The following is a 22,031-nucleotide window of genomic DNA, read 5'->3' as shown; positions in this document are numbered from 1 at the left end:
GATTAGATACTACCAGTGCAAGAGCAGAATTTTCAATAAATTGAATGATAGTGTATTTTAATTAATCTTTGATTCTGCATTGTAAACCTCTAGCTCCAGGTTTCCCCCTTTTTCTGCTTTCTGGCCTGTGGTTTTCTTCTTTTGTGAGGTCCATCACTGGAAGGTTTGGGGATGGGTAGAAATTGCCTGAAGGAGATCTTGATTTTGGAAAGCAATTTGAATGCTTTATCTGATGAGTGACTCCTCCTTGCCCAGTGTATGGCAAGCAGCTGTTACTCAAGATGAGTATATTATTTCTGAGTACCAATGTAAATTAACATTAATGTAATGAGGAGCCTGCAGCATGAGGCAGTTCTAATTGCTTTTGCAATAGTTTGCCATCACCAGGCTATCAAATATTTCTTAGATTGAAAAAGATGACTAAAAGCTGGTGTGAGAATGTTTATTTTGATAAATAAGCAGCATGATCTTTAGTAGCTGCTTGCAGATTTGTTTAGATGAAATTTGACAGATTTAAGTTGTGAGCATCAGTATAAAACGTTTGATGTGTCTTGTCAGGCCTCCTGTTTGTTCTTCATGAAAGTAGTTAGCTTTGAATCTTTATGAAGCCTGTAACAGTAACCCTCCTTCCCACCACAAGAACTTCTCTTAATTTAATTAGCTGAGGGGCTGTTACTGTTGGAAGTAAAAGGATATCTGCCAGCCTGGTGAGTATTGCATTTCTTCTGTAAGCAGGTCTGTGAGTTCAGTTCACTTTGGTTTGAATTAATGTTTGCAAGATAGTAAGAATGATGCTTATTTGCGGTGTTATTGTTGCCACAGTAGTAGCACATAAGGAATCAGTTTGGTGCAATGGGTTGATATAAGTCTGGATGTAAATCAGTTAATCTACTTAGTGACAAGAGACCTGTTTTCAGTTGTTCGTGAAACGGAAGTACATGCTCCACTGCCTTCTTGAAAAATTGTGGTAGTATGGACATACCTTTGTGCAGGTGTCACAGGAGAACCTGTTATCCAGATCTGCAGTACTAACATTGGTATGAGTATAGCTGCACAGAAGGAGGAGAAAATGGAGCTGGAAGTTACCTTCTGTCATTTTGTTTTTCCAGGAAAAAGTAGCATAGTTTTAGGGAGGTTATTTTAGAAAACTTTAATTTAAATTCTTTAGATCTGAAAAAGCTGACATACTAATGGTTAAGATTATTCTTTCATTATTCTCTCACCTTTTACACTAGTGTTGCTTCAAAAGAAGTGACCTCATGATTTACACTGCTGTAAATGAGGGGAAGCTCCTTTTTTGTTTTTCCCACTTAAAAAAAAGAAAAAAGAAAAAAACCCCACAAAAGAAAACCCCTTGTTTGTTGCAAGTAATGTTTTAAATGAAACAAACAAACAAAAAAACATTTGTGTTCTTCCTGACTCTTTTGGTGCAGTTTCTTTTCATTTTTTAAAGTAATTGTGCTAAACATGAAATTTTAAAATATTTTTTAAGCTAAAAAGAAAATGAGGTAATTAATGTAAGCAGGGACTAGTTTAGAACAGCTAGTAGCCTGTGAGCCCTGGCATTAGCGTGCAGATTCCTGCTTGACTTGGAGTCTCTGTAAGGTCTTCTCTAACTATTCTCCTGTCTCTGTTTGTTCCATGCTAAGCAGATGGCCCAGAAATTAGCCAAAAGCAGGAAGAAGGTGCAGTACAAACTCCATCAGCTTGATGTTATGCCTGTTCTTTTGTTTTCTGGGAGGGTTTTTTGCCTTTCTTTTTATTTTGTTTTTTTATTTTCTGCATCCAGCAAGTTTTTTTTAAGATTTATTTCTGAGCCGCCATACGCGTTGACATTTCTCAGAAATCGGTTGCCTGATTGGCCATTTTTTGTTGCTTATCATTAGCCATTTCATGTTAAGAAATAGAGTAAAGATTGGATTTATCAAATGGTTACAGGCAGTACCCAAAATGCATACTGAAGAAACAGGACTGACATAGCAAAGGTTTTAACTCTGTAAAATGGTGGATTAAAATTAATTTTTTTGTTTGTTTTTTTTTAATCTTTATAGAAGAACACTTTGTTTGATTCACAGATGTGTCAAATTGCTGGATGCAAAAAAGAAAAAAAATATGTATGTACACACAGTAATATGCTGGGATTTACTCATCTTAGTGATAAGTTTTTTGTTTATGGAATTTTGAAGTACCTTTTAACAAATCTAATTTAAAAAAAAATTACCAGCATTTGCTTTCTGTTAACAAAATACAACTTCTAAAGTGGATTAGTGCTTGAATAGTATATTGTCTGACTGTGAAGGTCTTTTACCAGAACTGCATTATGAATTGCTTAAACCTGTGGTACAGGTTTTTCCGTTGGTCTTGGCAGTCTCTGTTAGCCCATATAGAAATTCCTCAAGCAAGAGATATTGTTAGGCCCATCTATGGCTCATGTGAAGAACCTTCTTTAAAGTGGAATTCATAGTATGGAGAAAATGGGAGAATCATTTCAATTTTCATGAAACTTGTATATAGTTCATGTTGCAGTCAGGTATAATTTTACTGAATCAGTAAAAATATCAGGGAAGCTTTTATGGGGTTAACGATTTTTCAAATAATATCCAATTCACTTTCACTTATATGTATGTAGTTTCCTTATATTTGTGTTTAGCTTCTGCAGTCTAATACTCTTATCTTGCATTGCTGTTCTGGTGACTGTGTCTTAGTGCACCCCTGTTTGTGAGCTAACATCACTAGTAAGTACGTTACCAAATGTGGCTTTTTTGACTTTAATCCATTTATTTGCAGGCTCCAGAAGGTGAATCTCAGCCCATGACTGAAGTGGACCTCTTCATTTCTACACAGAGAATAAAAGTACTGAATGCAGACACACAGGTATAGAAAAAGGTGGTTTTGTCAGTACTGTGGTGGTAGGCTACTGAAATAAACTTTTACCTACCTGCCCTTCAAAAAGTGCTGGCTATTGTATTTCCCTCCAGGATTTCATAGTAAGAAATCATGCTGAAGAACCGTGTCACACATGCAATCACTTTGGTGTGTCTGACTGTAGAAATTATTAGAATTTGCGGGTAAGCTAATGGCAGTCAGCTCATTTCTTACGAGCCATGAAGTGTCAAGTATTAATTGTGCCCAGAGTAGCCCAGTAAATTTGGTTGTGATAATTTGAAATTCATAGTCCTTTGCACATATATGCCCAGCATATTCGGGTTCTGATACTGAGGTCTTTATGTGCTTTGCCACAGTAAACACAACGTTAATTTTTAAAATTTGCTTGTTGCTTTACTTGTGGAAAGTGAAGCTCTTGCTTTCTATTGACATCTCCCTTCATGCATGACAGGTATTACAGGCTTCATTTAACAAAGGTCTTCTATTGCCATTTGTTTGGTTTTGAAATACTAGGTGTGCAATAAGAACTTTGTTGAAACTGCTGCTCATGTTGTTTTTTGTATTCCCAGGAAACCATGATGGATCATCCCCTGCGGACCATTTCTTACATTGCAGATATAGGAAATATAGTTGTTTTGATGGCTCGTAGGCGAATGCCACGGTCTAACTCCCAGGATAATGTGGAAGCATCTCACCCTTCCCAAGATGGAAAGAGGCAGTACAAAATGATTTGCCATGTCTTTGAATCTGAGGATGTAAGGAATTCTTCTGTCTTGTAATTTTGTAGGGGTGGAAATGTAAGCTCATTTTGGTAGGCTTGAAGTCCATTGCAAGTGGTCCTGTGTTCATTAACTGCAACAACATGTTTCATCTAAGCAGAGGAACATTCCTTCTGTTTGCATGTTTGAATCTGACAGTTTATTCACAAAATTGGTGTTTATAGAATTGTTTCTCATTTTTAAGCTCCTTCATTGCCTGCCAGTAACAATGAGAGGAGGGTCCAGTTGCCACAGCTTACAAATGCCAGCTCAGATTCTGCATGTGAGAGTGAAAGCATATCAGAGATGCTTATTTTTCCAGGGAAAGGGATACATATTGGAAAGATGAGATTTTATTTGGAGGAGGAGGAGGGGAAGGAGACTTGTGTTGGGGAGTAGTTCCTGACATCGTATCGAAAAGCCAGCAAAGAAAGTTGGTAATCCCAGCAGTCCCAAAGTATGCTGAATAGAGACACATTTGAGTAAATTTTAGTCTACAGTGCAGGTTACTAAGTTACCTTATATAGGACTTGAGATACTGTCTTCACAATCAAAGTGCATAATTTGCTGATTTTATGCACTTTTTAAAGCTCAGTAACTGAAAAGTAAAATCAAACATATCAGATTGAAGTGGCTAGCTTGTAGTTGCCAGTATCATAATGAAGTTAGCCCTATAATTTGGGGGGAGAAATAAAATCTCCGTTCTAAGTCCTCCGAATAGCAGAGTATTCCTTGAGAGAAGTAAGGTGAAAATATCTGTTTCTTTTAAGATCCTCATATGTCTGCCACTCTACAGCGTGTCAGCATGGGTTTTGAGATGGGAAAGTTTTCTGGAATAAGCAGCTGATTTTATGTAACAATGAGTCTGCCCTAACCTAACCCATGTGTGGATAAATTATCTGCTAGTAGATGAATGTACATACATGACCCACTGCTGAGGTTAAAAAGTAAGGACAAGAGCACTGACAGAAGTAATCCTCTACCAAAATTTTGACAAAGAGCATAAAAAATTGTGGATATGCAGGTAGATAAATAAAACGTAAGCCAGTTTTGCAAAGCTTTTAAAGAAACTAGTATGAAAATAAAAAGAGTAGCTGATATTTCTTTGGTTTAATATCAACTGATATGCTGCCCGCTTTGAGGCTGCTGTTCCTGTATTTCTAGGCCGAAGTTTGGACACTGCTGGCTCTCTTACTGGCCAGCTGAAGAAGGAAAAATCAAACCGTCAGATGCCAGAGGCTGGTACTTGTTTTTCTTCGGCATGTGGTGATCTGACTATGATCCAGACTTCCTGGATCTGTTTCCCAGGCTGCTGTTAATACTTTGGCTAGCTGGAACCTACGCTTCCCTTTGGGGATCACTGACATTACTTTCTGCGGTTTGTTTGGATCAGCCCATATTTGTGTCAGATGTGATCCTCCCTATGCCACCCAGACATTGGCTTGGAAAGTAGACGCCTGTAGATCCAGTAAAAGCATGGCTCAGTGACCTGAAAATATGCTGAACAATTGCAGAAGATTTTATCAGTTTTCCTTAGTCGTGGTATAGTTCACAAATAGCTTGCAAAATTTATCTCAGGTACCCAGATGACTAAGAAAGAGTTAGAATGGAGACATTATAGCACCTGTTAGCAGCAAGGAACTCGCAGCTTTGAAGATCCACTACATCCAGTGGAGTAGTGCAGCCTGTTTAAATTATAAAACTCATGTATGTATCATTGTCACCTTTTCTTCTTCTGGGACAGCTGGGTATTTAGAAGAATTTGCCTAGTAACTGACACAGAAGCTGTAAGCCTGACGTGGATGTTGGCCAGAATGTGTCTCTGCTTGGAAGGGTCCTTATCTAAGGAGAACAGCACCAGATTTTCAACTATATTTAGAGCTGGATCTTCAAATGAGCTGAACCCTCGTGATGTATCCAAATGCTGAGTGTCTAAATGGGTGTTGATCTCTTCTTGGAGAGAAGATGCACATGTATGAATGTGAAGTCTGCATTTATCTCCTCACCTAGGTTACTGAGCTATGGAGGTGTAGTTTTCCCATTTTCTTGCTGTATTGTTCTTGCTGTCAAAACTGGGTTGATCTGAGCATTGGTAAAATACTACCAGACTAGATGTTGGCCTTTTCAGCAGCAACAATCATGCTGTTCGTATCAACAGGTTTAGTGCTAGCTGGAGATGCTTCAAGATACAGTCAACTTTTTATTTCAGGGTTGGGAACCTTTCCTTTATTAGGGACCAAACGGGACTTGAAAGACAGCTGGTAGGCTGTATAAAAATACACCTCAGCAGTATTAATTCGTCACTAGCACTCCCCCAGGCCAATGTTGTCAGCTGTGGAGTTCTCCTCTTCCCTCTCTTCACCACAGTCAGCACTGTGCTCCAAGGGACTGTTTCAGTACACATCACGGCCAGCTCCTGTGCACCGCACAGTGCGTCCTGCATGTATCACTCCAGTGACACACAGCAGTATTCTGCACCATGCTGTGCTGCTGCTTCTCCTGTCCATTACCCGTCTTATACCAACCCTGACCACTGCCTCAGAGAGCCATCCCTCGAGTCTGCTGTTTCCAGCTGCACTGTCCACCTGGCACAACACACAGCTTTCCCCGTGTCTGCCTTGTGCCCAGTTTCTGCTCACAATGCGAGCAGTGCAGTGTAGTGAGTGGCACATTTGGTGGCTTTAGGGGCAGAGAAGTCTATGGGAAGCTGCAGGTGCAAGAGGGTGCACACAAAGGACAGGCTGAGAAGTAAAGGGGCAGGGGACTGGCAGAGTCATGGGAGTTGGAGGGAAACAAGATATGTAGAGGAGAGAGGCTGAAGGAGGTAGCAGAGTGGAGATGTGTGTGACCATTTCCACTCACTTCAAGGCCTGGATCGGGTCACTAATTGCTGCCCTTCTCCTGTTTCATCTGAGACTGGGTAGGAGTAGCCAGTATGGACATCATGGTTTTAAAGGAGGGTAAGAAAAGGAAGAAATACCCTCTTAAACATGGTTGTGTGTTTTGTAGTAGACATTTTCATTTTCACTGCTGGCTTGTCAGCGAATGGCATTGCCTCTGCTAGAAGGGAGGGCGATCTGGGAGCTGCACATGCGGGAAGAATTGTAGGTGCGAGCTACAGTCATGGCAGTGGGTATACCTTTACATTTATATTAGGAGTTCTTACCTGTGAATAGATGACTTTATTTATATTTCTCATTTATAATTGCTTGCAAAGCTGGATTTATGGCACAGGTGAATGTGTTGACTTTTGGTGGGTATTTTGAATTAATTTTTAATGCATAAGTTTTTTTTTAAACTGGATTACAGTAACTTGACTTGTAGGTTCATCAGCTTGACTTGATGACCCATTTTACGGTGTAATTGTAACAGGGAAATTGTCAGTGGACAAGACCATCAGAATGTTTCACTTTTTTCTTCTCTCTTCTGTGGGAACTGCTACAGGCACAGCTGATTGCACAGTCCATAGGTCAAGCATTTAGTGTGGCCTACCAGGAATTCCTGAGGGCAAACGGAATCAACCCAGAAGACCTGAGCCAGAAGGAATATAGTGACTTGCTCAATACCCAGGACATGTACAATGATGACCTGATTCACTTCTCCAAATCTGAAAACTGCAAAGATGTATGTCTTGTTTTTTTCCACGACAGCATTAAGCTGCTCTGTGCCAGTTGCATGCCCATGCTGGCAGAAATCAGAAAACCTTTAATACTTTCTATAAATGACCTCTGTGAGACTACAGTATCCTCCCAAGTAGGACACTCTGTCATCAGTTCCGTACCAAAGGCAAACAGTGAACCCAAAATTTATCAGCAGTGAAATGATTTGCCATCTGTTTGTGTCCTTTTTACCAAATGATTTTCAGACATGTTTGACATTGTATGTTAATGAAATGAATTTAAAACAGATTAACAGAGTAATACAATTTAACAGATTACAGTAAACAATATGAAATTTGTAGAGGCACGCATGTTTGTGAAAGTGGCTGATTCCAGATTTTAAAGGATTGAATTTGCTGAAAGGATTTGCATCATGGTTAATAAAAATGGACCAGTGCACCACTGCAACACACAGGTAGTAGTTTTCCAAACCACAGTCATAAACTCTTGCAGTCTCTTCTTGTTCAGCTTTGTCCGCCGAAGCCCATGTCACCAGGGTTTCTTCCACTCCAGTTTTCTCTGCTCATATGTAGAAATAAATTGTGAGGGGTGTTTCACACCAAGCAAAATCTGTGTTGTGTAGCATTGATCATTTCATGCTTGAATACAAAGGAAATGCAGTAAAATGTGTAGCCTGTTTTGTTTTGCCTTTGAATTAGTAACACAGGTTGCAATTATGGAGGGGTAAGTGTTTGTTGGTTCTATGAATGTTTGGGAGTGGGGGTGTTAGTCAGCTCCATATATGTGAAGAAGCTTTTTTTTGAAACAGTTTTTCTTATGATACAGGTTTACATTGAAAAACAAAAGGGAGAAATCCTAGGTGTAGTGATTGTGGAGTCTGGCTGGGGATCCATTTTGCCTACCGTTATCATAGCCAACATGATGCATGGAGGACCAGCAGAGAAGTGTGGAAAGCTGAACATAGGGGACCAGATCATGTCAATCAATGGGACCAGTTTGGTTGGTTTACCACTCTCAACATGTCAGAGCATTATAAAGGTACGGAGAATGTTTCTGGAGGTGACACGTTTTAGAAGGGTTGCGTAATAGGAGAGTAGGAAGTATAGAGCTTTAAAGTAAATTCTTACCAAATGTTTGTATAGCACTTTCCATTTCATGATCTTTAAACTACAGTGGGAATTACGCTACATCAATTTTCTGACTCCCAGAAAGTGAGCTGCACCATTTACTTGTATAGACAAGGACTCTGCAGAAATTCATTCCAAAAGAGTATTTTGGTCAGAAGGAAGGTATTATCAGATATACATCTGAAGACACATAAAATTTTATGTGACAGTGGAGGCACAGGTGCCAGATACTGTCCTAGGCCAATATGGCTAGCTGTAAATTATACCTATAAATACCTGTAAATTAGCTGTTTAAACACTTCTTAGTATCTGGGTGAAACAGAGCTGATGCTTTTTTGTTGGTTTGTTTATAACTATTTTTAAAACTTGTAAACTCTGAATTAAAGGCATACTTATCCTCTGTACAAACTTTGCCTGACTTACTTGAAAAGATGATGCTTCACTTCGCTAAATGGCGTATTTTAATTAGAACAGCTTTCTTCTAGTTGTCGGAAAGTATGTGACTGCAAAAAGCATGCAGGTCAACTGGAACTGAACTGTGAGGCAGCTGCAGCATACAAGGGAATAGGTACATAAACATCAGAGTTTCAAGAGCTGGAAAGATGCATCACTAGGCAATATTTGAGATGAAGCTATATGGACTTTGTTATTTATTAAAATAGCCCCACAATGCTCCTGCAGATCATAAGATGTAGACACGTAATGCTAGTGGTGTACTATACAGAAATCCTTCTCCGATTTCTAGGAATATACCTCTTAAACTTACTTATTTAGGCAATTTTCTGGTGACAAGTTGTATTATGTAATTTTTTTTGCACTTTGTACTTTTTAAAATTGCAAAGTAAATTTTGCAGTTACAAAGTAAATTTATGAAGTGAAAATTTTTTGTCCATGGATTGGTTTCCTAATACTTGAACTAAGACGTTTGCTCTAAAGACTCCTCATTCTGGTGTCTAAAAAATGTTGATGCTGAGTTCTGGTGAGTAATAGATGCATAAGTCACTGAACCAGCCATTTTAGATTCAGTGAGTAGAAATGGTAGCCTGGAAGTGTAGCATACTAAAAACATGACAAAACCAGTCTTACATTTGTGATGGAAGGAAGGAAAAAAAAATCATATTAAGTATCTTTGTGCCAGCTTCAGTGGAACAAAAGTCCCTGCAAATTTAGGCTTTTCATGTTAACCATACTTGTTTCCTATCCCACATCAATTTTATTTCTAAAGCTGTGATGAGTTACAGTTCTCTGATTCAGAGGCCTTTCAGGTGGAGTTTCGTTGTGCTCATCTGTACTTTCTCAAAGCAGAAGCAACCAGCTTTGCTGTTTCCAGCTTATGCAGGCAGTTCTGTTCCTCATTTATACTTACTGCTGTTGCCATAGGAACTGCTAGATGTTTATTTTGTGTTTCTAAAGAGAAGGTAGTCTGTATGTTTGCAGGTCTTCATTATCATACATCTGGAGCTGTTCGTATAGCGCTTCTGATAACAAGTATATATATACCACTGAATCATCTAAGCACACATTTAGATGTGGCAGAAATATCCCAGGATTTCAGATTCCTTTAGCATGCTGTAAGGACTCCTCTGAAAAGATGAGAATATTATGTAGGTAAGAAGAGTATCTTGCAAGCACTTCAGATAAGATCGTTTCAGTATTACAGATGTGATCTCTGCTACTAATTGACCATAAACCAATTGCAAGCTGACAGAGCTCGGAAGAAGCTTTCCATATGTAGTGGTTATTCCCTAATTGTATTATGCTACTTGTATCTTTTCCGGACGCATCTGGTGCTGGCTACTATCAGAAGCAGACTCGGGGAATAGATAAGCAATAAGTTGGTCAAATGATGCAGTTGTTTCTGATCAGCATATATTACCAGTCTCCATAATACTGGAAATTAGCCACTTTTGAAATATATGTGCTTTCTGTAAAATTAGAAAATTATTTTCGGGGACCACATTAATTTTTTTCAAGGAATACATGTAAATAACTTGTGCATTCATCAGGGAAGTAAGAGTGCAATGATATCAACTCTGTTGAGGGCGGATAACCTGGGTGAACTCAGATGACTGAAGATAGACACTTAAAGTCTTCATAGAAATGGGCGTCTCCAGTACTCTGCATGACTCTTACCCTGCTGGATTTAGAAGGCTGAGGGAGAAGCCCCTCAGACTTTTGAGTAAACGTCATACCCACAGCGTAGTATGGGTTGATTAGTCCCTGGCTTCTGCTATGTGTGTTGTTATGAAGACCCACATATAGAAGATGAGTGGCACTTGAGCTTGTGTGGTGTGCTGCTAACTCCTCACTGGAGTGGAGGAGCCCATAGTTCCTATGAAGAAAGGCTGAGAGAGTTGGGGCTGGTCAGCCTATAGAAGAGAAGGCTCTGGGGAGACCTCACTGCAGCCTTTCAGTAGTTCAAGGGGGTTTGTAAGAAAGATGGGGACAGGCTTTTTACCACGGCATGTTGAGATAAGACAAGGAGTGATGGGTTTGAACTAAAAGAGGGTAGATTCAGACTAGATAAAAGAACAAAATTTTTTACAATGAGAGTGTTGAAACACTGGAGCGGGTTGCCCAGAGAGGTGGTAGGTGCCCCCCCCCGGAAACATTCAAGGTCAGGTTGGATGAGGCTCTGAGCACCTTGATCTAGTTGAAGATGTCCCTGCCGATTACAGGGAGGGCTGGACTAGTTGACCTTTAAAGGTCCCTTCTAACCCAAAATATTTTATGATTCTGTGATAGTCATGGAAGAGATGGCATTCAGACCTTCTTTCTGCTGAGAGTGGCCTGGAGGCAGTTCCCACAACCACGTGCTTTGTCATTTTGTGTTCACACACCCATTCTTTTGGAGCCACTTTCAGTAATGAGCCAAGCTGAGCTCAGCACTGTGTGGAAGTGAGGGCAGCTGTTTCCCATGTGATGATTGCATCCAGTTTAAGGCACTGACAAAACAGACTAAGGCAGTTCACCCTGGCAGGATTCAAGTCACTCTGAATCTGGAGTTTAGCGCAACAGAATCAGCAGCAGTAAGCTGGATGTAGAGACTTCAGTGTATTGCCTTAGCTACAACAGGAATTATTTTTCAGAATTAATCTTACGAATTCAGTGTCAGACACCTGTTAGTTGCAGTGGGACCCAGATTTCAGTTTTATGTATAAAAGGAATTCAGAAGTAGGTATTGGAATTGGTAGGTGTTATCTTAAGGAAGGTGGAAGTTGCTATATTCTTTATAAAGCATTTCTTTCTTGATGTGGATTTTATGTATTTATTAATGGCTAATCCTTTGAATGAAGCATTTCAGAAAAATATCTTTACAATCTCCAAGAGCTCTGAATCCTTGAAATTGTACAAAGGATCAGATTGCAGTTATGTGCGTTTTTACATGTGAGTTTCATAGAGTCATAGATAAAAGAGTCTCTGAGGCTGACAGTCACCACTGAAGATGGCCTAGACCAACACTTTGGTTCAAAGTAGAGCAGGTTGCTTAGGGCGTTGTCCACTGTGGTTCAAATAACTCCAAGGCTGGATACTCTGCAACCTTTCTGGGTAATCTGTTCCAGTGTTTTACCATTCTGACAGTAAAAAGAAATTTTCCTCCTTCAATTTTCTTCTGGTAGCAAGGAGTTTATGATGAATGTGACATAACTCATTTAGAAGGGAGGAGGAACGGAAATTAGGACTGCTGCTTGTACAGGCATGATATGAGCAGGACCTGCTGTTTGCTTGACAGAACTGAATATATTCTATTAGGAAAGCCATTTGTTTGTAACTGTCTTAGCTACTTATTTAAAATTTTGTTTCCCATGCACAGTCATTGGCTTTTTTGGTAAACTGCGTAGACCTGTTTAATATTCTTTTTATACAGAATTTGTGTTACCAAATTAAAAAATTGCCAACAGAAAGCTAGTTTTCTTAAAACAACTGTGTCAGCTGGTTAGCAAGAAAAATCTGATATTTTGTCACTCATTTCGCTGAATATTGTGATGCTTGTGTGTGGCATTCAGCGATCAGATTCTGTTAAAATGCATATAAAGAGCTGTTTATTCAGGGCTGTTCCCATGTAAAGATTTTGACACTTCCCCCCCCCCCCCCTTTCTCCCCATGCATATGTTAAATGTTTCACTCTGGTTTTGCCATCATTTTTCATGATTATTTCTTTTCTCAGGGTTTGAAAAACCAGGCCCGGGTTAAACTGAACATAGTTAGGTGTCCTCCAGTAACCACAGTCTTGATCAGGAGACCGGACCTCAGATACCAGTTGGGCTTCAGCGTGCAGAATGGGATTGTAAGTAGCTTCCATGTGCTCCGGTTAAACTTTAATGTACGTGAAATTTCTTACCCATTTGTGGGTAAGTTTCAGTGTGGGAAGGGGGAAGCTGTCATTTTCTCCCTTACAGCAAGCAGGACTTTGCACATGTGTTAAGTCTAAGATATGAAAGCTGAGTTAATTGGAGGTTTGGGGTTATTTTTGACTCTACAACTTCAGAGTCAGCCAGAGGAACAGAAAAACTGTTTTAAATTAGAGAAAAAAAAATGTGTAGCAGAAACTGTTTTCAGTCTGCATCGTTCATGTCTCTAACCAAGCCGTTGCGTGATCTCAGAAAAAGGCTGTCCTTGATCCTCTTTTGTCGTAAGGCTTCTGCATCCTGAACGTTGTTAAACTGTGGTCCTTCATACATTCTTAAATTTGCAAACCCCAGCGCAAGTGACATAGAACACAGATAGCCTTTTCTGACAGTTTGTTCTGCTCTTCAAAGAGAATATCCAGTAGGTACTTGTCACTAACAAACTTAACATTTCAGAATTTCTTGCAAGCCTCTGTGCTTAAATGCTGGTTTACAGTTTACAGGCAAGAATGGGTGATCTAAAGCCTCTGTTCCTTATCCAGATGCCGATAAACTGTCCTTTCCCTTCCAGATCTGTAGCCTTATGAGAGGAGGCATAGCAGAGCGAGGAGGCGTGCGTGTTGGCCATCGGATCATTGAAATCAATGGACAGAGTGTTGTAGCAACACCCCATGAGAAAATTGTTCACATTCTCTCAAATGCTGTTGGTGAGGTAAGAGCAGGCAATGTGTCTACACAATATAACATAGTTCATCTCTGTTACCAGTAATAACCAGTGGAAACCAGTAACAACTGGGGTCCCTCAAGGGACCATACTGGAACCAATACTTTTTAATATCTTCATCAATGACATAGACAGTGGGATTGAGTGCACCTTCAGCAAGTTTTGCAGCTGAGTGCACCCTCAGCAAGTTTGCAGGTGACACAAAGCTCAGTGGTGCAATGGATAAGATCAAGGAAAGAGATGCCATTAGAGGGCCCATGTGACCCTCATGAAGTTCAAAAAGGCCAAGTGCAAGGTCCTGCACCCGGGTCGGGGCAATCTCCAACATCAGTATAGATGGGAGGATGAATGGATTGAGAGCAGCCCTGTGGAGGAGGACTTGGGGGTACTGGTGGATGAAAAATTGGGCATGAGCCCACAGTGTGTACTTGCAGCCCAGAAGGCCAACTGTATCCTGGCTGCATCAAAAGCAGTGTGGCCAGCAGGTTGAGGGAGGGGATTCTGCCCTCTGCTCTGGTGAGACCCCACCTGGAGTCCTATGTCCAGCTCTGGAGCCCTCAGCACAAGAAGGACATGGACCTGTTGGAGCAGGTCAAGAGGAGGGCCACAAAGATGATCCGAGGGCTGGAGCACCTCTGCTATGAGGAAAGGCCAAGATTTGGGGCTGTTCAGCCTGGAGAAGAGAACGCTGTGGGGAGACCTTACTGCAGGCTTTCAATATATAAAGAGGGCTTCTAATAAACATTGAGAGAGACTTTTTAGCAGGGCCTGTAGTGGCAGGACAAGAGGCAACGGTTTTAAACTGAAAGAGGGTAGCTTTAGATTGGGCATAAGGAAGACTTTTTTATGATGAGGGTGGTGAAGCACTGGGACAGGTTGCCCAGAGAGGTTGTGGATGCCCCCTCCCCAGAAGTGTTCAAAAGTCAGGTGGTTGGACAGGGCTTTGAGCAACCCGATCTAGTGAAAGTTGCCCTTGTCCACAGTAGAGGGGTTGGACTAGATGACCTTCAGAGGTCCCTTCCAACTCAAACTGTTCCATAATTCTGTGATTCTACCTCTGTTGGCTTGTTGCTCTTCAAAGGTAAAAAGTGGAAGTGAGAGCAAGCCAGCACACCATTTCTTTTGTTATTTACCCATAGTTCTTCTATGTTTTAGAAGAACCCTAATCTGAAAATATGAAGTGTCCACAACTTTAGATGGTTCATTGATACTAAGCATACTGTTTCATAAAATCACCACCTGCAGTACTTTAATAAGGGTATGAAAACTCTCAGGGTTTACCTTTCCCTTGTGTCCTGTATGACATTAGCTTGTTCCTTCACCAATGCTCTGTTGCAGTATGCATGTGAGGAACATTGATTAACTTGTCATATTTTTTCTAGATTCACATGAAGACTATGCCAGCTGCCATGTACAGACTGTTGACCGCACAAGAGCAACCAGTTTACATCTGAAGCTGATGCCTCACTGTCACAATGTGCATGGAGGATTCTTTTCCTCATTAGTGCTTGTCTCTCTAGTGCTGCATTTCTGTGTCTGCAGAGGCATTTCCTTCTCTCTCTCTCTCCTTCACAGACACAAACACACTGTCTGTCTCACCTCCCTCCCCACCATTTTCCTGTATTTTGGGAAGGGGCAAAATATATCTATGGGACTATTTTGGTTGCATCTTTTTACAAGTGAAACTTCGTGCAGTTCCACATGCAAAACAGGAAAATAACAGCAGCATTGTTCACAGCAGGATTCACAGAGAAGATTAACTCTGCTTCATGATACATAATCAGTTTTATTTTTGTGGCTGTAATTTGACAAACTCAGTAAATTAAATGTTGCTGAGTGAAAGATGTCTTTACCAAACCGATAAAAGTATAGGGTGCAAAATGTTCTCTTGGATATCCTGCGTGTGGCTTTGCTCTGCTTGCCTTTTTCCCACAGGCACTGAGCTCAGTATTAAAGGTTTATGTCTTCAGGGAAAGTAGAATATCAAAAAGATAGTTTTGCCCTCAGGAAGAATTACCTGCTTATGAAGACTCACTGAATGCTGCTGTTGTAAAATGAACTATCCAAGTACACACCTTTTAATTCCCCTCTGCCATCAGTTCTTCATGATAGTAGGACCCCAAAAGGTACTCTGTGAGTTTCTGAAAAGTGTTACACTTGCATTACTTCATGCTAAGTAATTTGGGAGACATTTTTTACAGTTGCCTCCCGCTCTCTGCCCCTAGGTTTCTAAGTCTTTGTTTTCTTCTACTTTGTTTTTAAATGCTACATGTCTTTTATAGTCCCTTGCCTATTTTAGAGGTTAAAGGAGGAGGGGAGGATCTTTATTTACAAGAGAAATAGTGAGGGGCTTTGCTGAATAGCTACACTTTTTCTAGGCTCTTAATTCCGAATTTGGTGCACACAGCCGTGTGTGCCGGTGTATATAGACATTTTTAAAATTGTGCTTGCTATTTATGAAGTTTGAATATAAAAGATCTGCATACTATTCTAAGGAATTTTATTCTCTGAGCCAGTTTTGACATATATTTTTGTCCAAAGATCTGTCTAATTTTATTGACTTTCTCATTAGTTCATAATACCGGTAACAGTAGAAGGGATGAGGTGGGAATAAACCTATTTATTTTGTGATAAATTTAATTTAACTTGTGGTTTTTTTCCATATGTATGGCACTTAAAGGGGATATATGTGTACTGTATGCACTTGTATGAAGATGATAAACTGTAGGGATGTATGAAATCTAGGACTTGATTGGCCTCTAACTTGCATGCTAGAGACAAAAGGGGAAGAAGGGGTTGGGTTGGGGGTTTTTTTGAGGGGGGGTGGGGGGAGGGGGAGCAACAGTGGCTTTTCTTCCTAGTCAGACGAAAATTCTCCATTCTTTGTAGTTACTTCTTACCAGAACAGTATACTGGTTTTTGTGCTGAAATTGAACCATGCATTTAGTCCAGGCTAATATGTTAATTTCTTTTAAAGAAACAGTTTCTGCTTTTTTTACTGTGATAGAAAGGCTCAGCGAGATGAGAACAAGAGCAGGCCACACACAGCCACACACCACTTCTGCCTTGCAAATGTGCTGTTGGTCATAGTCATTTGTTTCTAAAGTATTCTGGGGTGGACTGTGCAATGTAAGCATTGTTTGCAGTCCAGCAATGATACCTAGACATTACTACGGAGAGTCGTGGAAGTGGATGTGTGTGTGTGCACGTGCGTACGCACGCTTGGTGCAAACACTGCTGAGCACTGTTCTCAGAGGTCCATTTTTGACTTTCAGAAGTTGTGGATATCCATGGACTGATCAGAGGTAGAGAATAAACTTTGTATTTCAGTGGGCAGTAAATATTTAAGGGAGATAATGAAGTGCTGCATAAACTATTGTAGTAAGTGAATATGTTTTAGTGTTGAGATTAATGTATGATGGCTTGATTTGACTGAAGTTCTTGTTGCTATATAATTTAATCCCAATCTCCAGAATAGCAGATTGCACAAGAGAGTGGTGTGTTAGTATTCCAGGTTAGTATTTACCTCTGCTACCTGACTGATGCAACTAGATAGTGAATGAATTTTGGGTGCATTGTTTAACTGTAGACATCCGTTTTATGATCATTTGAACGTTTTTTCCAGAATTTTCCATATATATAGTAATATATGTAAATATGATATATAACCATGTACAATTTAGAAGATTATATACAGTGCAGCCTTTCCATAAGTTGCCTGAGGAAACTCAGTGAACTCTTCAAGACACAGTTGTCATGCTTCTGGTTCCTGCTATATTCACACCTTCAGCTACGCTTGTTTCTGTGGTTCTGTCCAGCTCATGTGGTGGGGTCTTTAGCTCACTTCACTGGGTAATGATTAAGACCTGAACATGCAAATGTATTTAGAGATGACACAACTGTTTCTGTGAAAATATTGCAGCCAAGATTCTGTGGAGTTACTGGCACTTGAGTGCTTGAACAGTTCATGGTAAACAGGTGCTTCACATTAAGCAAGTGAATGCTTGCAGGATCAGAGTCTAGCAAAAAATCTCTGCTTTTTCGATTACAGTGTGTGCAAAAGATTTCTAAACTGGGAGGTCCATAGTGTGTGCACACTTCTGATGATGGTCTTGTAAACAATCCCATTTTACTCTATAGAGGGAAAGAGTTTCAAGAACAAGCGGCTCTAAAGGGAAAGCCGGCAGTTCTCTAGACTGTTGCAGCAGTTTGTTAGATTACATATGTGAATTTTTAACAGACTCAGAGGAACAAACTGCTGGTTTACATTCCTTCTTCGGTGACAGACCTGAGTTCTTTTTCATCCTTGCTGCTTCATACAGTCTAACCAACTCTTCAGTGTTTACATTAAGGATGAAACATCCCTTATATTTTTTTTATTGGCAAGTTTCATTTGTTCTGAGTCTTGTTTGAATTTGAGACTCAGTGGGGATTTCCAAGTTTGCCTGCTTTCCTTGTTTTCTAAATAAAATGTCTTTCTGAAGACAGCAATGTCGTTAAGGTCTCTTGTACATATTTAGCGCAGTACCTAGACTATGAAGTTGTACTGTTGTTCTGTAAAGAGGGTGAATAGAAATTATTGTAAAGCGTTGGGAAAAGTATAGTATTGTATTTGTAACAATATTGTTCTTTGTAAACATTTAATGATCTCTATATATAAATATATATATATAAAAATATGTGAGCCTGGAATGTTGATACTGCACATCTACTGAATGTAATTCCTCTGATGTTTTTTGCCACGGGTCTCTGGCCTCTGTCATGAAGCTGCAGTGGTTTGATTTGGGGGGGAGGGCAGCGGGGGAGAGGAGTGAGCTTTTTGTTTGGGGTGGGGCATTGCTGACCAGCTATTTTGTTGTGATGTGTTTACTGTGCTACATTCCTTTATTTAACAGAGCGCTAATGTCTGTAAGATTTGCAACAATAAAATACAAAACAAAAATACCTCCGACAAGGCTGAGAGTTTGCTCATGCTGATCTAGGGGTTGGCTTGCCAATACTGCGTGCGTGAACCCTTGGAAGGTGTTTGAACTTCTCTTTTGCCACTTGGTCTGGAGTAATAGTATACATGTTTCTGCAGACATGTGCCACTGCTGTTAACTTTGTTTTTAAAACAGCATTATTTTCAAGTAGTAAGTTACACTAGTGCTCCTAAACACAGCTGATGCCTTGTCTGTGGTTGCATCCCAGTTTCACCATGTTTTCATCTTCCAAAAACATGTTATTTCAAGATGCCTTTTATGCGACAGAAATAATATTTCATTGTCTGAGCAACTTTAAATATGCTTTTTTCATAAGTGAGGCCTTGCTAAAAATTCTTTATACTTACTATCATTCCTGAAACTACCAGCATGGCTTAAAGACCTAATACTGTTCCAATAAATAAAAAGTAGAATGGTAATACGTCTGTCCTTAGAATTAATCTTAGAACTGCCTGTGCTAAGGTTAAAAAATACTTGTATCACAAGAGATTGATTATGAAAACCATGATGGTTGAAAGTCAACCAGCAAGAGCCAACAAAGGACCATTTCTTCAGGTGAGGCTGCACAGGGTTTTCTGCCCTTCGTAGGTTGTCACAAGTGCTTTGAAACTACAGAAATGAAAACATATGCCACAGCTGACTCAGAAGGAAACTAAAGGTGGGCCTTCAGCCGCTGAGTGGGTGTTCATGACATGAAATACAATATGGCCAACACGAATAACTTTTCACCTTATTTGCTTAAATGATAGATTGGAAAAGTTGTGAAGTCTTTGGTAAAGAGTGCAGCGAGACAGGCTGAGCTTGCATTCTGTGTTTCCCAGCGTGCCACCCTCTGTCGTCCTGTTTACTACCGTTCTTGTTAAGGCTTTACATTCTGATTTCTGTATTACAAACTTTTTTGCATTTCAGTGGATAAATCTAAGTCTGACTTTAGCAGTACAGATAACAAATCTCACACATTCGCTGTCTTCATAGGGGACGTTTTTCTTGCCCTCACCTCCAGTGTTTCAGTGGTTCAGATGCACACTTGGAGGACGAGCAGACACACCCCAGCCCACCCCAGCTGCAGCACCCTGCCTGGAGAGGTGGTGCTGATGCTCTGTGGGGACCAACAGTGTCTGAGAACAGGACTGGGGTTGTGATTTAGATAAATGCTCAGCGTGGGAGTGTGTGGTAGCAATCTTGACCTGAAAATCCTTGTACATGGAGGCTTCAGCGATGCATGTGTCAGCCAGCCTGAGCATGCGTGGGCTGGTGTGGTCCCGCTCTGCGGGGAGCCTACAGGCAGCCCCCGGTTGCTACTGATGGTGACACCACTTGTGTATCCTTGCCTTTGTCTAGAAGCGCAGCGAGAACTTCTCATGTGAACATCCATTGTGTTTTATGTTAGAAGTGATGAATGGAGTTGTGTTCTTCCAGGAAAGTGGTGTGGTAGCTCAGATGACCAAAATGGGGTAACCCTTGCGTGGATGGGATCTGCACACCTTGATGCGCCATAGGCTTGTTTGATGCTGCACAACTTGGGGTTCCCAGCACCTGAAGGAATATGAAATTACCTATACTATCCTCTTTCTTTATAGCATTAGCTCTAATAAATCACATTTTAAATGACACTTTACAGAGTCTGAGTGCCTTTCTTACCAGGATGGTAACAAACCAGCACCTCCTGGTGCAAAACACATACGCTTTGGAGTTTTGGTTTTGGTTCTGTCAGTAAGGCAAGAATAATGTCCTACCGTTAAGTGAGAAGGTCACTGAACCAGAAGAGAACTTTTTTCAGACACTTTGTATTTTAATTACAGTTTGCAAATTAACAACCTTCTTTGATAAAGAATAGTTTTAGAATTCTGAACACCAGTTTTTACTGAAAGCTTGTTTTGTATCAGAAGGTCTGCATTTTATGACTGAAGCTTTAGTTTGAACCATAGTACTGGCAGTTTGCAAGGTTCTTCGATACTGCTTTTGACAGCTGCTTCCACAGGAAAGGTGCATAATCACACCCTGTAACTGCACAGGTTACCAAGCTTCAGAGCTGAGGAAATGTCTCTGGTTTGCAACTTCAAATAAGACGGCAGGTAAAATGCCCAGATTATGAATGTGCAGCATCCTGGTAGATTTTCTTCCTGGCTATTTAGCAATGTGTCCACCACTGAACAGTTGTTTCACTGGCCTCCACAATGAAGTGTGACTGTAGGCTGTAAGTTGTATATGACAGTCATAACTCATTAGAGAAACTGGTAGAAATTGATGTGCTTGGTGTACAGGCATAATTAGCAAACAGAATTACGTATAAAAGGACATTATCCATGACTCTGCATGTTGACTTTTTTGAGGGAGGGCAGCAGGAATTTTTAGGAAACCAAAGAATTTTAACAGCATGTTAGTTGAGAGATGCTTTTTAGACCTAGTGCAAAGTCGCTGCAGCACCTATGGGAAGGGAAGTTCATTCTTAAAGAGGTTGATTATTGCTGTAAATATCAATCCTAACTACTTCTGTTTCTGTGAACACTACAGAAGGGACATTTTTTCCCTTCTCCAGTGTGATGTTTTCGGATACCTTCATTTTCTCTGCCTGACCACCTGACATGACTGCTCTCCTGGAAGCCTCCCCTTCCTTGAAACCTAGTGCCTATTTTAAATGTTTGTATTCTGGTTCAGCCAGGCAACATATCTATAATTTATGCTAATTGTCATACTTTCACAGCAGCAATTTTGTGCAGAGAGGCTCCCACCCATCAAGCGCCTCAGCTTGTGCATTCTCCACGCGCAGTGGGACTGGTTACCCGTAGCGTGCCCTGGGCATGGGGCTGGCTATCAGCTCTCTGAAACGCTCCCCTGGGACAGGGAACAGCTCTGCTAGGCCTGTATTCTGCAGTAACGGAAAGGTAGGCATGGTTCAGAAACAACGATGACCCTGAATATCAGTTTTTTCTTTTTTAATATTTTCCTCTGGTGGAACAGGTGCTGGTGCCACATTGTTTTGCTTAGCGAAAGTATGAGTGGCTAGAAATCAGGTCATGTTTTGTGTAGGTCACTAAGGAAACGGCTTACCTGTGTAATAACTTGATTGATAGGTTTTATAAGTAATTGTGGCACTCGCCCTGGAGTAATTACCTAGTCAATTAGAAACTAAGAGCTACGGTAAGCAGATAATGTATTGAAATCAGATTTTTTTTCTCTCCTGTTATCTGAAACGTGTATCTGCGCTTTGAAGTACTGTCAGCACTGGCTGAACTTTAGCTCAGATCGGCCCTGTTCCACTGGGATAATGAGCAATTAACCAAACTGTGATCATCTTCCAAAGCATGAGCTTATGTTGCATTCTGACTTGGAGCCCAGGGACCTTTGCAGACTCTTCTCCCAGTAGGGTTGCAGGGAGTTTACAGAAAGAGAGTGTGACAGCAGGGTAAGAGCTGTCAAGAGCTACTGGAAGTACAGTTTGCAGTGATGGGGTGCGCACGATTTTCCAAACCACCAGGAAAATGGTACTACTACATTGTTTCCACAGCCTAGTTTTGGAAGGGCAATGATTAACTAGGGGAAGGAAGGTGATGCTGAAGATCTGAAAGAACATCCACTGAAGAT

At 40.6% G+C, this 22,031-nt stretch overlaps 1 protein-coding gene across 3 annotated transcripts in view; it reads left to right on the top strand.

The window, feature by feature from the left end:
- Positions 1 to 16,254, top strand: part of APBA1 (amyloid beta precursor protein binding family A member 1) — an 89,617-nt gene extending 73,363 nt beyond the window's left edge. For 2 of the 3 annotated variants that reach the window (XM_075410994.1, XM_075410995.1), the window contains exons 6-13: positions 1,653 to 1,685; positions 2,788 to 2,874; positions 3,456 to 3,641; positions 7,089 to 7,268; positions 8,090 to 8,302; positions 12,560 to 12,679; positions 13,312 to 13,452; positions 14,847 to 16,254. In XM_075410994.1, the coding sequence (XP_075267109.1) occupies positions 1,653 to 1,685; positions 2,788 to 2,874; positions 3,456 to 3,641; positions 7,089 to 7,268; positions 8,090 to 8,302; positions 12,560 to 12,679; positions 13,312 to 13,452; positions 14,847 to 14,918 (1,032 nt within the window). In that variant the 3' untranslated portion in view covers positions 14,919 to 16,254. The remainder of the gene's footprint in view (positions 1 to 1,652; positions 1,686 to 2,787; positions 2,875 to 3,455; positions 3,642 to 7,088; positions 7,269 to 8,089; positions 8,303 to 12,559; positions 12,680 to 13,311; positions 13,453 to 14,846) is intronic. The other variant, XM_075410996.1, reaches the window with a different exon arrangement.
- The last annotated feature ends 5,777 nt before the right edge of the window (positions 16,255 to 22,031 follow it).

The sequence above is a fragment of the Opisthocomus hoazin genome, chromosome Z (assembly GCF_030867145.1).
Source record: "Opisthocomus hoazin isolate bOpiHoa1 chromosome Z, bOpiHoa1.hap1, whole genome shotgun sequence".
NCBI lineage: Eukaryota > Metazoa > Chordata > Aves > Opisthocomiformes > Opisthocomidae > Opisthocomus > Opisthocomus hoazin.
This window is presented reverse-complemented; position numbering and strand designations above follow the sequence as displayed.